Source organism: Hippoglossus stenolepis, chromosome 8 (genome assembly GCF_022539355.2).
Source record: "Hippoglossus stenolepis isolate QCI-W04-F060 chromosome 8, HSTE1.2, whole genome shotgun sequence".
Lineage (NCBI taxonomy): Eukaryota > Metazoa > Chordata > Actinopteri > Pleuronectiformes > Pleuronectidae > Hippoglossus > Hippoglossus stenolepis.
The window spans coordinates 5,699,709-5,719,257 of record NC_061490.1 but is presented as its reverse complement, the minus strand read 5'-3'; the positions used below and the strand labels follow the sequence as shown (position 1 = coordinate 5,719,257).

Sequence of the window (19,549 nt, the reverse complement as noted above, 5' to 3'; positions counted from 1 at the left end):
ACTTCTTGTTTTCAACTTTTTGTCACCATGGGCAACACCCTGTAGCTCATAAAAACACCTGTTTGCTCAAGGCATCAATGTAATTAAATTATATGGCTGTTTAATTGTTAAGAAACAAATCAACAATCCTGTTTCCATGTACTTCTTATGGAATAAAATTGCATATTTTGTGAGTCACTGTAAATAGTGATATAGAGAAAACTGATGTTTCTCACTGTTTAGACAACCAAAGACCATGTCTGTTCTTAAAGGGCCCAAATTGCGTAAAAATACATTTTCTGGGCTTTTACTACCCGTACTGACTTGAAGGGGGTCAGTAGGGACCCTCATAGTATGAAAACAGTCACTTCTGATGTGCCGCGTCGCTGTGCTCAGTACGGAGTAACGTAGACGTTACTTCGTATTGAAACTCCATTGTGAAACTCCGTACTGTAACTCGGGGCGTTACTCCTACATTGGCCGACTGTCCTGCTAAAACTTGAACAGACATGAGGACGGTGTAACTTACCGTTCAGAAACATCCTGTTGTAACCGACAAATATGTGGCTGGTCTTCTATAGATGTATCAAAACAGTACAACGTGTCTTTCAGCTGTGTTTACTGGAGTGAATGCGCCAGAATGAGACCGGTGTCTGGTCTGGTCGCGTGTCACTCAAAGTGCAGTCAGCCAATCAGAGGAGGGGCTCAAGAGGAAGGGGAAAACAGCCTGTTATGTCTACAGCTCCAGAGAGAGGCAGAAGACAGGACATGGAAATACACATTGCAGCAGTTTTTTCGACTTTAAACCACTGATATATCATCTTAGGGGTACTAATACCTCAAATTAAATCCCAGAAAGGTGTAAAATATGGGCCCTTTAACACAATAACACTTATTTGACAGAATTTCAACAGCAACCTGTGACACACTGCATATACAGATTAAAGTGATCGATTAATCTATATAAATAAATTAAAACCATAAGAGATATTTAGCTCCATATTAATATTATAAAACCAATGCTATGTCAGTAAAGCAGATTCTGCACTGACCTATAGATCAACAACAACCTCCTCAACTGCTCACAGATTGAACAAAAGCACATTTATGCATTCTTGACCCACTGTGGTTACTCTTGATCAAATAATGCTCAACAAGCACCAAGCTGCAGCTGAATAGTCTGACAAACCTTAAAGAACAAGGGGCTACTTTTAACAAGCTGTGCAAATTACAGGAAGTGTGAGGGACAAAAGCTGTGTCCCAACTCAAGGACACAGTCTTTGTGGGCCTTGTAGAGTGCGGAGGCTGGACTGAAATGAGACTAAGTGGTCTATAGAGGATTTCTGTGATCGTCACCAGCTACGACGAGAACATTTCAATGCCCCTTTTTTAATTTGTGTGCGGTTAGCTGTTCGGTTGAGTTGCAGCCTGATACTTTAGCATTGGACATCTCGTTGCCTGCTGGCTACCTCTTTGAAAAATGGCTTGTCAAGAGAAACACAATGAATCCCATTGCTTTGCCCAAAAGGGATCCACACGGAGCCTTTGTATCTCGGGGAAAAACACATTTGTCGGCTGCATTTGAAGGAGTCTTCGTAATCAAGTCTTGTCTAGCAGCCCCTGAATTGACACACTACTGACATCATTTCAATTTTCCTTGAACTTTGTGAACTGTTGTACTGAGCACAACAGTTCGCAAAGTTCAAGGAAACTTTGAATTTAAAAAGTAATGTCAGCAGCTAACATAATGACCCTTAACTCATAATGCATTCCCTAGCCCCTTAACCTAGCATCATAGCTAACTTTAACCCTTCCTCTTACTTTGACTTTAACCTTAACCGAACCAAACCTAATGGGGACATGACTTTTTCTGCAATTGAATACGAATACATATAAGGAGCCCATTGTATCTTTCTTAGGTAGATACATAAATAAGATGCCAGAGCATCCAGTGTGACATCTTTGCGTGTGTGTGTGTGTGTGTCTGTGTGTGTTGTGTGCGTGTTTTTGTGCATTATGTAATTATGAATATTGGTTTCACTGACAGGTGAGTGAGTGGAAACCACTGTGGTCTGTCCTATTTTGGAGATTAGACATTAACTAGGTTAAAAATAGATGTTCCACAATGCTTTGCAATATCATCTATTTATAAACCACTGTAAAATGATTTCTATTGCAGAGGACGATGATGGTTGGCTCAGGGCATTACTGTCAAATAAAGAAACAAAGTTTTCTGAGGGGGAAAACCTCTATTAAACTGATTTATTGTAAATAATGGATAATGCTTCGGTTTATTTATGAAGCTCAATTTAAGCAGTTTTTTATAATGTTATTTTCCACATTAATGATTGTTAACACCTTGTTCACTGGTGCCAGAAAGTATCCAGACCCCTTAATCTGTTCCACACTTTATTGTAATAAAATACAATGTGATATAATTGCAATATTTGTCACTCATTATAAACTCAAACTTATTTATTCAACTTAAATTAACCCATAATGACGAAGTAACAACATACTTTGCAAATGTATGAGAAAACTAAAAAGTTAAATCTCTCACTGAAACAAGTATTTAGACCCTTACTTCAGTCCCTTGTAGATTTGCTTTGCGTCTTCTTGGGTATGTGCACTCTTTGTACACGTGGATTTGAGTAGTTTGTCATTCTTCCTGGCAGATCATCTCGAGCTCCATCAAATTGGATGGAAGCATCTATGAACTGAGATCTTCAGATCTCTCTATAGATGTTATGTGGGGTTTAAGTTTGGGCTTTGACTGTGCAACTCAAGGCCAGTCAGAGACTTGTCCTGAAACCACTACAGTATTGTCAAAACGTTATGTTTTTGGATCATTGTTGTGCGCAAAAGTGAACCATTGCCTCAGTCTCAGGTCATACATCCTTCCCTCAGTTTTGACAACTCTTCTTGTCCGTGTCACTGAGAAGCTCGCCCCATACCACCACAGTGCTTCATGGGGATAAGGTACATTAGAAGTGCCTGGTGTTTACTGGCCGATGTGTTTGGAGTTCTGCACAAGAGGTAAAGTTTTTGTTTAATCGGACCAGATAATCTTTCCCTTCATGCTCTCAAGAGGCCACTCCAAATTTACAGGAAATTAATTGGCAAACGTGTTTTCTTTTAAATGCAGGTAAATGCTAAAAAAGCGATTGGCTCCATTCGCATTGCCAGTGGTAGAGTTTGCCTTTCTGTTTTTCCCCCAGTACGTCATGTATGACATCACAAACTTGCCAAAAGTGAGGCGTTTCTCACTTTACTGTCTTCCCAAATCAGTACGCTCAGTAGGGTGTAATGTTTCAATCACTGCCAACTGGAGACGGAGCTGAAAAAAAAAATAAACTAGTAGTCAATCTACTGCACAGTCATTTGACCCATTGCAGATACAGGTCAGAAGTTAGTGGATGTATTTTGTGGTTTTTTGACCTGTGGAAAAAATGCTTAAGTGGCTTTCGTCCAGCTTCTCTACAATAATGGCCTGGTTGCTGCTGAGATTAACGTTCTTCCAGCTGGTTCGCTCAACTCTGCAAACAACTTATGGAACTGAGTAGAGCGACCAAAGTCAAAGTGGTTCCTAACTGTTTTCCATTTCAGATTCATTAAAGCTAATGGAAACCACTTAAGGTTTCAGAAATGCTTTTTTGTAGAATTACCTGGTCTACAGGTGAATCAAGCTGCATGTGGACAAAACCCATGGACATCCATGGACAACCAGGATGTATCTGACCACAGCTTGCAGTGCCACATAAAGGGTCTGAATACGTACGGGACATTTCAGTTTTGGGTTTTAGAGACATTCGGAAAAAATCTAAAAACATGTGTTCTGTATTTATAGGTGTAGAATTACAAGCAAAAACTCCAAATGTATCAATTTAAAATTAAATCTATGACATGACATGACATGCACAAAATGAGGTCTGAATACTTTCTGAAGCCAGTGAAGAGTATGCTCATCATTAATGGTGAAAATCACAGTATAGTAACCATGAATGTACATATTTGATATAGTAAGACTGGGTTTTCATACTGGGATGTTGTTCTTCCTAAAATAAATAATGTTACAAATCTATCTTTTGCCTTTATATGTTTTCAGTGTATCCAAGGACTTCAATGCAAATTGCACCAGCACCAATGAATCAATGAACTGAATAAACTGAAGACACAAAGTGAAACCTTGAATTTGTTATTTCTGATTGATTGTTAAACTGTCAATTCAGTCACCTACTGGATGCTTGCTACTATAAAAAACATTAATATGGAAGATGGCTGTGGTATAAATGATACCAGAGGGCATTGTTATTGATTGGACACATATGGACATGGTGTGGAAGAATCATTATAAACTTTTAAACACCTTTGGGGAAATAACCTGAGCCCAATTTCAAATGGCAATTTATAAATGGAAACAGCAGCACAGAAGCAATTACCTAAAAAACTCCTCTGAGCTTCTCACAGAAGGTCAGGAGAAATAACAAAGATTGGTGATGGATCAAACCCGATGAGGAACCTCAAAGACCTTCAAGGATTGTGAAGACACACAGAGCCCCTGAAGACTTTAATTAATTAAAGGACATACATGCTTTAATTAACTGACACCCTGTCAGCACCACAGCCTAAGACCAAGTTGAGGGCTTGCTTAAGATGCAAACAGAGTTTGGCTGTTCTACATGCTCTACGTGTATCATGTTCTTATTAAATCATGCAGGCTGCTTGTCAATGTACCTACAAAATGATTCTCAAACTTGCCCTTGGGAGAGGCAAGGCTTCATATGATTATATAATCAGATAATAACCAAGACATTCCACATTAGTCTGTTCGAAACAGAACAATCCACAACAAACTTTGTTAAGGGAGTGTCTCTTACTCCCCAATCAAGTTACTCTTCCTCTCCCGCCTCTCTATCTCTCCCTCTATCAAACTGTCACAAACTTCATCCTCCAGTTTTCTCCTCTATCATCTAATCCCACCTCCCTGTCGTCTCACCCGAATGCCCATATTCTTTCTCTATAGTTCATTCTTGCTCCGTGTTGCCCTTTTTACCTCCCGTTTTGCTTTCCTTCTTGTCTTTCATGCCTTTCTCTTCTTTTTTCTTTCTTTCTTTGTTCTGTTCTTCCTCCCTATCTCTGTCTCTCTCCCTTTACTCCCTCTGTCTTCATTCCCCAGGGGGTATTATCTCAGTCAGAGGCAAATCTACCCAATTATAAACGTCATCTCCTCCCTCTGTCTCTCTCTCACACACACACACACACACACAGATACTGGGTGCTCCTGCATCCACCGTCCCCCACACCCACCCAACACACACACAAACAGGGAAGCATACGCACAGATATATTAACACAAGCACAGTGTGCATCTTCACTGTCTATTTCATTGCCTTCCAACACACACTCACAAATACATGCTCACACACCACCCTTCCCTTCCTCTTTCTGTCACACCTTAAAAAGCCAATTATACATGCTTCCTCCCTTCTCCTCTTCTCTCCCTCTCCCTCCTTTCTGCCATCACCACACCGATCTAGAGTGAACCACAACAAAAAGAGTGTAGAAAGGGGAGAAGAAGATAGAAGAGGAGCCCAAAATAGAGGCTAGGGGAGAGGTAAAAATGGGAATGGAGGGAAGCCAGAAGAGGGGAGGAAAAGGGAGCGAGATGTGAGCTGATTAGAAAACTGGATAGATGAGGAAAAGGATGGATAAGACGATGAGAACAAGTTAATATGGCAAAGGGTAACAGAGGAGGAGAGGAGAGAAGAGGAGATGAGCGGAGAGGAGAGAAAGAGAGAGTGAGCAAGAGAGAGAGAGATAGTGTTAATTGCCTGGCCAGTATTAGTGCTGGGTTGACAGTTTCGTGTTGAGAGGAGAGGTGATTGGACGATAATGATGCTGACTACTGAACTGCTGTACTGCTGACCCAATAGAAATGGAGGGAGAGGAGGGGTTGATAGTTATGGTGTTTTTTGGGTGGTGAAGGGAAAGAGGTGCAGAGAAAAAGATACATGAAATGAGAAACTAAATTATGAGGGAGAGAGAAACAGAGGCAGAAAGAGAGAGACAGACAGACAGAGGCAGAGAGGAGTGTTTGTATTTTTATTCTTGTGAACATTTTTAATTTAGTGGATTTATTATGTAACGCTAGATTTCAGCTGCTTATTATTCCTTCCTTCTAATGTTAGTCCAAATCCCAAACTATGTCTTGGTTCCTCAAATGGGCCTAAAATGATCCTGAAAACTTCTGAAAAATGTCCTCCCACAAGTCGTACATTATGAATTACTCCACCCCTCACTGGATCCATTCGAATCATGCAGAATCGACAAGAAATTCTAATATTATTGAGTTTCACCATCCCTCTGCCACACACACACACACCCACAGACACACGTTTGTACCATTAAAAGTGGGTTAGAAAGTGAGGACTGGCCAAAATATCCTCACTCTATAGGTTCTAGGCTCAAATTGGTCCTCAAGTTATACTGTAAAAGTACACACACACACGCACACACACACACACACAGTTGTTGACCTAGATGAAACTAGATGTCAACAAGTAAAATTACAATAACTAATGTGAACTGAGGGGATATATGTTGACCCACGGTGCAGTAGTGCTGTAAGTTAATGACAGGTCAGCCTTACTTATGTAAAAGAGAGCACTACATGAGAAGTCCAGTTAAAGAATTTTTTTAAAAGCTGGGAAATGTAGCATCTTCTCTATCTCAATACAAACTATATGCAGACATACTGTACCTTTCAGGTGAAGTGGCTCCAGGTCTAAGACTGAATCTTCAGTGAGGTTACACAGCAAGGCAACTGCATTTTGGACCATCCCACTGTTAACATGAGTTCTATTGGCCTAAAATGAGAGAGAAAGTTACAGGAGATCTTCCAACAGCCAGTATTCCATATGTTTTGTAACTTTATTAGCACTTCTAACATCTACTGTTGAACAACAAACTATATGTGACCTGAGATTATTAATGTAAATAATTATAATAGGACTATGATAAGATAAGATAGTGGGTTAGGGTCACATCGCAATAGGCAGTGGTTTGTGTATGTGTGTATGCAGAGTTATAAAAACACAAACACACCATTATGGATAACCATTCGATGGATTTGAATCTGTTTTAAAGGCATACATCTTTCTTAGTAAAAACACATGTATGCTGCTTAACCCAAAATTGGAAGCTTTAGTTCCAAATGATCAACTTCCATGTTATTCACCCCTGTCCATTACTGCTGCAACTGCAACATACAACTGCTGAAAAGATGTTCAGTCAGTGTAACAATGGGACATGGGCTAAGAAAGACACCCATTACCTTTTGCCATTGATCTGGACAGACGGATTGATCCAAGAATATTTAATTCATTTTTTTTGCGAGATGTGGCATATTTTTTTTACATTTTCACAAATTTTCCAGGGGAATAATATATGACTCTTGATGCATATTTAAGGAACTGATATCTAAGGGTGTGTACAATTTGGTGCGGCTTGATTCAATTTTAAGGGAACTGTTTGGCCTTGGTGGAGGAGGTATGCGCTCCAACAAGTGCTATTAGTTGGAGCCTCTATTTATAGAGTAGATTGCAAAAGCATGGCTTTTGAATAAAGGCAATTTTAAAAAAGTCTTTAAGGCATTTAGCTTTTTTTTTTTTTCGCACCATGTACTGTACCTAGGGTGTTGTTTTTTTCCCACAAGCATTATTACACACAAATCTGTGAAACTGTGGGCAGGACCCCCCAAAATGACAAATTAGTTAAGTATTACTAATACTAGTATTGGGTCACACAGCACAGAAGCCAACCAGCAAGAGAAAAGAAACTGTCTGGTATATGCACTGTTGTGTTTTATTTATAATTACATATTTGATCTACTGTGAACTGTAAGTGTATATTAGGTTCAATGTTGAGCAAAAAAATCGAATTAACCTATCAGAGGATGGTGGATTCGTGACCTGTGATAATAGATCGTTTTAAAAAGAGGGAGCCAGACTGCAGTCTCCACTTTCCTCCTACTTCTATCTCTTTGCACTCTCACGGACTCCTTCTCATTTGCTTTTCCTTAATTTACTCTCTTCCTCTCCTCTTTCTCCTTCTCAAAAATCTTCTCTCCTCCCTAATTCTCTTCTCCTTCTCTCTCCTGCCCTCATTTCACTATTTGATCCTCTCTGGGATGCACCAGCTCTGCCTGCAGGGTCTGTGCGCATCAGTGTGATCTGTGTACGGTATGATAAGCCTGACTGGTACTCATCATGCACTGTAGCCTGAGGCTGAAAGACAACGACATCAATCCACACCTAGGACAACTTGCCTGTCAGTACCAACAAATGACACAGCTAATTTATTGTGATCTTTATGGGCTAACAAGCCATGAAAAGACTTTGTGCACATCACTGAAAGCGTAACGCCGGCAAAAAACAACAAGGAATGTCAAAGAAAAATGATGTTTAACTTGAAGACTCACTGTCCTGCCCCTTGACTCAGAGCATTACAACTTAGTAGCCATAAGGTGTACGTACTTACAGTATGGTTTAAATAAGGCAAGATTTTCAAATGTATTTGACTGTAACCCGGTGTGAATAGTCTGCCTCCTCAGGCGCAGCAACCAACCAATTAAGAAGCATGGTCTAAATGGCTTCCTGAGGCCCTTTAATGTCTGAAGCAGAACTACTTCATCATCTCGACAAATACAATTAGGTGAGTTTCTCCATGACAAGTGTGATCACCAGTGACGGGCCAATCAATCCAGATCAGAGTGTTTCAGGCAGCATAAATCAATCCACATGTTAGCAATACAGACGGCACTAATGGATCCTGACATGACTGCTTCAGACAGGAGTAAACAATCAGGAGAAAAGTTAATCAGGCTGTGGATAACAGTGTTTAACATTCTGCATCAGCTAGTCAGGGCTGGACGGGCAGCCATGCAGTACACTGATTATTAAGTGAGAACGTGTGAGCACATTTCGTGTGTGTGTGTGTGTGTGTGTAAAGCATAAGATGTTTGTTGCAGCACAAGTGTTTTGATTTTCTGAAAACATATTGTGTTGTGCTTGTCGGTGGGTGCATTAGATTGTGCGTATATGCAAAGAGGGTCAGGTGAAATAAATTGTCTGCTGGAAACGTTGTTATGCTTCGCTGATAACAGACAAGTGCTGAGGTGTTTGTGTGTATATGTGCTGTGTGTGTGCACTATTCCCACTCTATCAACCCTTCTCCCTCTCTATTGCTGACCTGCCAGTCAATTACACAAGCCCTCTAATAGTTCAACACCACTTGGATTAATTTACATAAATACATCTATAAGGTTAGATGGAGTTAGTGAGAGGTAAGAGAAGGAAGGAGCTGTAATAAAACAGAGCAGAAATGACAAAATAACACAGATTGGGATAACTGGGTTAGTTTTGCTGAGTGACTGAATGACCGAGTGATTTACTGATTGTTTGAATTGAGACTAATTGATTAACTGATTTACTGAGATTGGTTTCTTACCATAATGAGCTGAAAAACTGTTGGTAGGATCCTACTGCGTTTGATCAACCTAAAAGGGAGAGAGAGAGAAAAACGCAGACTGGATGAGAGATAGAAAAGGGCGGGAGAGGAATTAATTAAATTTAGCAGCAATTCACTGCACTGCTCACATACACACTTGCACATGCACACACACTGGAAGGTTTCATCTTCATTATGGTTGAAGTTCCGCTACAACGACTCCTTTCTGGTACCAGTGGGATTGGCGAGAGGGTAGAGACGAAAAGTGGAGACATGATGAGAGCAGATGAAGTGAGACGAGGTGAGGACGGAGAGAGGCAAGGACACGGGTAGAGGAGATGAGATTTAAGGGGAAGATCAGGTAGGAGAAGATTACATTTGGTGATGAGAAGAGAGAAGGTGGGATGTGAGAGGAGAGGATTAGGACATAGAACAGAGGGTGGACAGAGGAGGTGAGAAACAACTGGGTGGAAGAGGGGAGTAGAGAGTGAAAAGAAAAGAGTGATGAGAGAGAGAGAGAGAGAGAGAGAGAGAGAGATGTGAATGTCAACAGTATATTAGAAATGACAGTCTTTTCCCTTACTGATTGAGGTTCACAACCAACTGCTGTGTGTTTGGATTGTCCACACATATTCACACACACCTACACACTGTGTGTATTGGAAAGAAGAAGGCATTCAGGCTGCAGTGGGAACAAAGCTGCCTAAAGTCAGACAGGTGTTAATATACTGAAGGCAACAAAGCCTGACCATTGATTTAAAAAATCTGTCCTCACTCTAACTATGATTTATAGTTTGTCCAACAGGCGTCAGGCCATTCATGGAGGCCACCTTTAAACAAGCTGATTCAACAGTGTCCTACAGTTACAAACATTATGTTGCACCTCGTCACATGCTCTTTTGGGACTGAACGGGATGGGACCTACGTATGGTGCATATTAACTGAGAAGCTTTTGTCATTTAATATAAGTTCTTGTAGAAATGCCGAAATACTAAATGTTACTGCCCTCTAGAGGTGTTAACAAGTTTTTCGTAACTTTTGTTTTCGTAACTTTTGACATTCCTTTTTTACGGCTTAAATTATTATTTTTCTAAACAAGTCAATTGCCTAATTTATTACCACTGGGTATTAGAGCCACATTGAAGGAAAAAAAATTCTCAAATTTTAAGAATAAAGTCATATTATAACAGTGAAGTCATAATTTTAGGCTGTTTAAATGAGGAATGTGGAGCATCTTTGAACAAGTTTCACATATACCATAATACTTACCGTAATACACATCAGCACCACATTATCATAAGTATCAGGACTTTGGAAAGATTGTGTAAGAAACTGTGTCTATTCTGAAGAAGGAACCACACAGGCTTTAAGAAATTTGCCTCTTTTGTGGAAAAGGAAATGTTTGATAGTGGTCGACTGTATATCGTTGGTTACAGCTGCATGATTTTCAAAGAGGTTTCATAGTTTCAGAATGAGACTGGTCTAAGATTTTGGATAAAGAAGGAGTAAAACTCCAGCGAGCATTGTTTCTCGTAGCTGCTTTTCCTAGAAAAATGTTGTCTTTTCTCTTTTACGATTATGACTTTTTTTGGTAATATTATGACTTTATTCTGTTAATATTAAGTTTCTTTACCATTTCGAGCTCATTCTTGTAATATTATTTTATGAATGAATTTATTTTTGGAATCTCACACGTCTGTCATTTGTTATATATATATATATATATATATCTCTTCATCCTTGTTGAATCAAAGTATTTTTGCTTCAGTCATGCATGCTACCTTTTACACTTTTTTTAAACTAAACATTTGCTGACATATTCCCCACAAATACACCAACTTCTCAGCTCACAGTCAGCATCTGAAAAAGAAAGCTTTATTGGGCAAAAGAGTAACTTCAGCTGCTTCAGTCTTCTCGGGGATCATGTACCTCATTTGAACTTCTTAGTTGTAATACTAATTTGGTAAAACTAGAAGACTGCATGGTTAGATTGTTAGACTGGGACATTTTCTGCCAACTTTGACAAGTCTATTACCTTGAACAAGTCTTGTTAAACCATTTTCAGGCAAGACCTGAATTCCGGAGAATTGGGTCTGGATTATATCTGCAGTTTGCCACAAAGCAGCAAAAAGGGTTTCTGCACAGACGTGTTCACAACAGCAACAAATCCTCCGTCTCATCTGACCATGCTCAATGAGATAATTTGACCTAATAAACCATTGGTCATGGAGGTTTTTCATTTAATTGCTTAATGTTCGAGTCGGCGATGTTTAACATGCTATCAGCCCCACTGAAGTTAGAGCATTCAAATCTATAGGAACTATTTTTCAGCTGAATAGTGACGTGTTTTATATTTAGATGTCTCACTGGCTGTAGGCACAGGGTGCATGTAGACACACAGGGCTCAGGTATTTCAGTGGGAGCAGTTTTTTACTTGACAAGATGAATGAATCCAGAGATTAAGGATGTACTTGTGCTATTTTGCTCAGTACACTATGTTAGGTCTTTTATGAAGGCATAAGTGTGTGTGTGCTCGTGAGTGTGTGTGTGTACGTACGTGTTTACAAATATGATGGATGAACTCCCATTAGTGAGGTGACAGCCTGAGACATGAGAGGACAGGCCAGGCCAGCGTGACATGATAAACTCGACCATCGTCCACCTACCAGCCATACATCAATAGACAGTGTGCCCAGACACTGAACAGACCAGAGCACAACACACTGCCAATAATAGAACATAAGACGGCCCTCACTGCAGTAGTCATACATCACCAGCTCTATAATAGAGAATATAGTATAACAATAAGGAAAGGCTTTAAACTAGATTAACCCATGCTCCACTGTAGTCAGATATTGCTGCTGTCAATTAAACAGTAATAGATCAAACTTAATCATGATGGTTTTGAAAAGGCAGCATGGACCTTAATAAAATATTTCAAGTGAAAACATTATAAACACCAAGTATAGTGAGGTTATACAGTATTTTAGCAGTAGGAAGTAATTTTAACGTATAATCAAAAGGATGGTCTAATTATTCATGAGTGACAAATCGTCACCTCGTTTTTATATCATCTAAAGAGTATTTAACATTTTCTTTATGCATTTATTCATGCTAGAGAGCAGCGCAAACAGACTCCTGCATGCAATAACATGCTTTTAACATGTGAAAATGATCACCAGAGGAATCACTAGGTGTCGTTAACACCTAGTGATTCCTCTTTTCTCTGGTATTGAGAGAGTTGGACTGGAGCCATTTCATGATGTAATGGCTTAAGTCTAAGTCAAGCTATTAACGAATGATAAAGTAAAAGACACACAGGCAAGAATTATGAAGGTTTAAGATACAGTAGATATTCTTCTAAAAATTCCGACACAATATTTAAGCAAGGTAAACCATGAGAAAATAAAACCTTATACTAAGTTGATAAGCATAATGTGTGAAAAGGCCGCATCCACATACAATTTGCAGATAGATCCAGTAGAAGGACATTTAAGCATACAAAGCCCACACACACACAGAGCACGAGGTTCTTTGGCTAAAGGTCACAGTAAATGTAGTTGTTTGAAGGTGTGTCTGGGCTGTGATAATGTAGAGAGAGACAGCAGGCTGCCTTCCCAACGTTAATGTCCCCAATTTACCATCTAATTACCGCACGGCTGGCTTCATAGCCACACTTATCTAACCAAGACCCAGGCAATTTAATTTCTGATTGTATAACCGCAGTGATGGAGGGTGAGTTGTGGAGAGAGGGCACAGGGAAAGACAGAAATGTGGACTAATGTTAATAAATTAGAGATGCGAGAGAAAGAGAACGAGGGAGAGAGCAAAAAAAAGTAAAATATTGTTAATAATGTCAGAGGAAAAAACAGATGTAGAGAGAAGAGTGCTGACACCAATTTGTAAAGTTCACATCACTCTACTTGTGTCAAGGAAGGAGGGGATGAGGAGAGAGGGAGGAAGAGAAGGACAAAGATGAGAAGGGCTAATATAACTGATAAGAGAAGTAGGGGCCTACTCTCCTATGTGGGTGAACTTTGAACTCTGGGATGGATGGATGGAGATGGACGAAGAGTATGGCATTAGTGATAAGAGGTTTATTAAGTTATAATGGTTGAAGTAGATTAAATGAGTGGATGGAAGAGGAGGAAAAAATAAGGGACAAACTAAATATTAACAGTCACAATATGATATCAGCAGTAAACGATGGAAAAAGATGACCCAGGTGATCAAATTCTTGGTGCCGTTAAAAGCTGTGGGATTTAACACACAGATGTACCATTTACAAACAGTGTTGTCAATGCAATATTGTGTTTTAAATGATGCAAATACATAAGTCTGGCTAGTTAGAGTCCGGATTTTCTTGGCAGCACATTACAAAGTTGGGAAGAAAGATCACAATTCAGATTGTGGATTGTTATTGTTCATTAAAAAGGTCATGGTATGACTTTGTAGGAAGATTGCCCACTCTTACTTCCATTCATCTTCCTCAATCTCGCTTCACATCTCTTTCTTACTTCCTCCATCTGTCCTTCCATCAACCCCTCCATCCATCACTTGCCTTTCCCATTTTCTCTCTCCCATTCTCTCTCTCTGCTCCTTTATTTTCACCCTCACATTCTGTGTCTGTCAACAGCTGAAAAGAGAAGACAGGTGACCAGAGAATCAAGATTTACTGACAGCTGCTGTCAGAACACATCGATCAAACACATCGATCAAGCACACATACGTCAGGGCACTCACTAAAAGACCCCCACACACACATACACAAGGTGAGTCAATCTCAATGTTAGAATAGGGATCAGCAGATTCTCTGTAACATATTACCTCTTTATTTTGGTGTCAGAAGGCTGCTTCCTTAGAACTTATTTTGTATTTTAATTACTTCAACATTATGCAGCAGTGAATCTTAACAGAAGCAATCATTTTGCCTTGGAGCTGTATATTTCAAGCATGTGCATTACACTTTTTTAACAAAGCTCTTCAGGAGTAGCTAGTGTGCCAAGATATATATCTGCACAACATGTCAAGTCTTTACACATCTTAGCTGATACAGCAGCTTATACCTGCCACTAAACTGATTACTAATGTAGAAAACATTGGCGTTTTCACTGTAGATCACTGGCATTGGAGTTGCTGTGCTGATGTTGCTGTTAGCTGTGAATGTGTATCAGCGACGTCAATAAATAATGATTATTTGTGTACATCTGTATGTTCTGTACTGTAGTGAGTAAATAAAACACTACCAATGGTAGGTTTGTGTGTTTGTGTGTACATGTATGCATCTGTGAGTGCATGGTTTTGAATTAGAAACACTTATTAGTGATTCACAGTGCTGGACTGGGAGTGACTGGCCTTGGCATTGAAACATCACACATTCAGAGCCTAAAATGTGCCTGAGTGTATTTGTGTGTGTTTATTTGCTCGGACTGCAAAACGCTCCAATACAACCAAAGCTTGGTTTTGGACAGAGAGCAATAATAATGGAATATCTCCATACAAACCTATTGTCCACATATACTTTCAGTTACTTTTAGAAGGAATAATGGATTTTAAGAGGTGCCTGACCAGCATCTATAGAGAAGGTTTGCATGTCAGTCTGTGCTGCTGTACATAGGACCAACATTAATAGATGTATAATATAAAAGCAGTAAACTATGGTGTTAATACTTCGAATAGTACAGTCACATTTTGGTCTTACAATGCCTTCTCTGTCTGTGTGTGTGATTGATTGTGTGTGACTTATGAGGGACCTTTGCTTTGTGTACAGTACCTTTGTGTCTGCCTGCTGTATTCCGTCATTGATACCAGCAGTTTGAGTGCGTAGAGCGGGACAGGCTCTGCCGCTTGAAGAAGAGATTCATACCTAAACACAAACATTCATGAGTACAACATTTGGCTTTCGTAGTGTTAATTATTAATACACTGTTCTGATCATTAGTAACAGAGTGTAAACTGGAACAGATCTGGAGAGAGAGCACAGAGCAGAGGGGGAGGGGGAAACCAGATTCATAATAGGAGGAGGAGAGAAAAAGGAAATGTGGGAAGAAGAGCAGAGGCGAGAATTTGAGAGGCAAGGGGAGAGGACAAGGGGGAGATATGAGGAAGAGAAATGGGGGTGGAAATAAAAGTGAACAAGAGGCAATGCACAAGACAAAATTGATAGAAATGAGGACATTTTGGCAGGATAGATATGTAGGGGGAGTAGTATTGTGAGAAAAAATAACACAAATGTCAATGTCTATTTTTGTTACTGCATGACTGTCTCTGCTCTCTACAGTATTGTATGATCTTTGGATGTCAACACTCATAAAGACAGATGCTTGTTCATGTCAAGTACTTGGATGTGACGATTACCACAGAAGCAGAACAAAAACAAGTTTGTATATTCTATTTTTAAGGAGGATAGAGGTACGATTTTGAATAATGTTGTTTAACACCATGAGTATCAGGTAATATGTACAATTAGCTTGACTGAAGGAAACCCCAAGATCTTGAGTGGACCTGTTAACAATTGAGTTATCACAATTATTTTATTACAGTATGATTATTAATTCATAAAAATGTTTCTGTGTAAGTTTGATGTATTAAGAGTGGAGCAGTGAGAGAGCGCTGCAGGTCACCTTTTAGCAGTAATAATGGCACGACATTCACCAACTCTGGTTCTTAATGAGTTCACAGCTAATTACCACCCCCTACCGACATAGGATGACATGAGATAAACAACCCGAGCAACATATCATGTTCTCAGAGTATATATAGTTATTTCCTACTGGGCTGTCACATGCTTTTTACTTCAAGTGGCTTCAGTCTAGCTGCTCTACAATTAAGGCCTGATTGATGGAGTTGGCTGAGTTGGTGGTCATTATTTTCATCTCTGCAGAGGACTTCTGAGGCTCTGCTGAGTGACCAATGGATTCTTGAATATCTTGCAGAATCCTGCTGGTCCCAAACTGCTGCCATTTCAAAATCATTGTGGTCACTTTGCTTTTAGAAACACCCAACTCTTTAAAATAGTTTTATGCCCTTGTCCTGATCAAAGCCTCGACAGAATTTTATCGCACGCTGTGTGAATTGTGGGACTTTACATAAACAGATGTTTGCCTTTCTAAACTACGTCCAATCAATTGAATTAAACTGGATGAACTCAGACCAATTCCAGACACATCTCAAGGATAATCAAAGCAACAATGCACTTGACCACACTTTAGAGAGCCAGAGTAAACATCTGAATAGTTTTGTAAATGAGAGTTTCTGTCTTTTCCTTCGTCTTCTCATCTTTATTAGAACTATCACCATCGTGGACCAACAGGGTGAGACTGAGTTCGGACAGCACCATCAAAACAACTACAGAGCACTCCACTGTAACATAAACACAGAAAAAAAATGTATTCATATTTTACACAAAATCAGTGACACTCAACAGCTGAATAACATTGTGCTAATATCAATCAATCAATCAATCAATCAATCAATCAATCCATCTACTGTATCTATCTATCTATCTATCTATCTATCTATCTATCTATCTATCTATCTATGGGGAAGAAAGGTGAATATCACATGAAATAAAGGTGAATGTCATTATGTCCTTTTGCTATTTTGCTCTATCATTATAAATGCCTCTTCCACTTATTCACCTCTGCTATTTGCTCTGCTCTTCCGTAGTCTTTACTCTGACATTTACTTCTATTTCTGCTCCTTTTCTGTTTCAACTCTCTCTCTCTCTCTCTCTCTCTCTCTCTCTCTCTCTCTCTCTCTCTCTCTCCACTCTCCCTGAAACGACTCACCACTACTCTTACCATTTTTGCTGAAAGCCAGTGTTGTCAGAGGAGGCAGGATGGCATCCACAACCTTTAAGAGACATATTAAGACCCCCAAAAATTAACACATTACACGGTATTGGTCCTTGACTACAATACTCTGGAAGAGGCTGATGAACTACATTGGCATAAAAAGTTAGTGAACCCTTTAAAAACATGGCCAGATCCTCATTTAAGTTACAATCATGAACAAATATACTATTTTAACTAAGAGCACACAAATCATCAAACTGGGCCTTACAAAGTAAGAGGTCTCACAAGACTTACAATCGAGAACTGTTGATTTGCATAAAGATGGAAAAGGTTACGGAGTAATCTCAAAACGTTTAGATATTCATCAGTCCACAGCTAGAATGCAGATTATTTAGCTCAGCGGCTAGCCTCCCAAGAAGGGGGTGTCAGAATAAGTTGACTCCAAAAGCACAGCGTAGAAGTTTGCCAAAGTGCACCTTGACACTCCACAACACTACTGGCAAAATGTTTTTATTCTCGGATGAAACTAATTATAAACTGTTCAGACCAACATAAAATCATCATCCCAACAGTGAAACAAAGTAGAGGGGGGCCTATTAGTTGGGGCAGCTTTGTTGCCTCTGGGCCTAGACAGCTCGCAATCATGGAGGGGAAAATTAATTTTCAAGGTACTACAGGATAATGTCAGGGTGGCTGTTCGCCAGCTGAAGCTCAGTAGAAGTTAGGGGATGCAGCAGGAACATGAGCCTAAACATGGAAGTCAATTTACTTACAAACTAAGACAATCGACCTATAGAAGTGGCCCAGTCAGAGATCAGACCTTAACGCATTCGAATTTTTGTAGAATGACTCTACAGAGCGCTTCAACAACAGACATCCTATGAATGTGGATGATCTGAAGCAGTTCCATAAGAAAGGAAATTATTGTAACCAGAGAAGCTTCGAGCAGTTAATAAATAGTTCACTTACTTTTCCCACCAGCACGTTTCAGTAAAAACACAAAATATCATAATTCGTGTATGTAATTAGCTTCAGCACGTTGTCTTCCACTTGTGACTTGGACAGAGACCGGATCACATTACATGAACAAATAATGCAGAAAAGTAGAAGCGATTCCAAAGGGTTCCCTCTGCAGAATCAGGCAGAATGAATTGTGATCCTTGTGATGATAAATTATTTTACATCTAAGATCTAACTGTTGAATATGAACAGTATAATTATAGCCGATAGTTTAATTTGGTCCCACGTCCTTTTAGTTCGGGGTAAAAAAAAAGTATATCAATAAAAGCAATCTCATCCCTTCCTCTGAAATCCTACTTGATATACAGCAAATCTAAAAACAGATATATTTAGATGAGACTGAATAGAAGACACTGTTCTATATTAATTCAGTGGCCATCAACCACATAGACCACTGTCACAGAGGATCAAATTACTATGGAAATACACTGTTGAGTGCTTTCTTTGATCTCTCACACACACACACACACACACAGAGAAAATGTACTTCCGCCACTGTCAAAGCCTTTATTTAGGCATGAATCTGTATTGCATGAATTTGCATGATTACCAATATTACCATAGAAACAACACTAATGCTGAGTGAGTGCGTGTGAGGTCATTACATTGAAAGCCAGAGAAAGAAAAGTACAAAGGATGTTGTCCACCACTTGATGGCCTGTGTATTAATATCACAACCATCAAAAGCCTGGATGGGGTGTGTGTGTTATTTCTCTTTTTTCTTCTCCCCAGTTTTCTGATTTTGCCCTCTACAAGAGTCATCTTTCTGCTTATTGTACAGTGGGGCAAAAACACCACATTTGCAACCAACGATGAATTTCACACAATTTGCTTTGCAGCCACTACAAAAATAGTAAAATGCTATTTCATCTGTATTCTCACAGGACGAGGAAAGATGCAATATTGTTATGCTCTTGTTATTTTACATGTTCTACCATTTGCAAATCAGAGGCAACAGGTGGTCTTCTGAAATATGTTGCTGGTAAACAAACCTCATGTGTACGCTGTTGATAGGCAGCGCATACAACTACATGGTCGTTAATATACAGTACCTGCTGTGCTGGAGCTACTGTATATCATTAATCTAACAAAAAATGGGCTATTGTTAGCAAACAGCTTCTGCAGACAGAAGTTTATAATGATGCTCAAAATATCTCTTAGTCTTTCTAGAAAACGTTGTCAGACTAGGTTGAAAAGAGGATGGTGGCATATTGTGTTGCCAAAGTAACGACTTCTGGTATCAAAAT

General features: G+C 39.5%; 1 protein-coding gene across 1 annotated transcript in view; it reads right to left on the bottom strand.

Annotated features, from left to right (window-relative positions):
• ulk4 (unc-51 like kinase 4) overlaps window positions 1-19,549 on the bottom strand; it is a 77,683-nt gene that overhangs the window by 19,552 nt on the left and 38,582 nt on the right. The window contains 5 exon segments of the mRNA XM_047340830.1: window positions 6,740-6,845; window positions 9,487-9,535; window positions 15,260-15,385; window positions 16,713-16,848; window positions 17,289-17,340. Of these exon segments, the coding sequence (XP_047196786.1) occupies window positions 6,740-6,845; window positions 9,487-9,535; window positions 15,260-15,385; window positions 16,713-16,848; window positions 17,289-17,340 (469 nt within the window).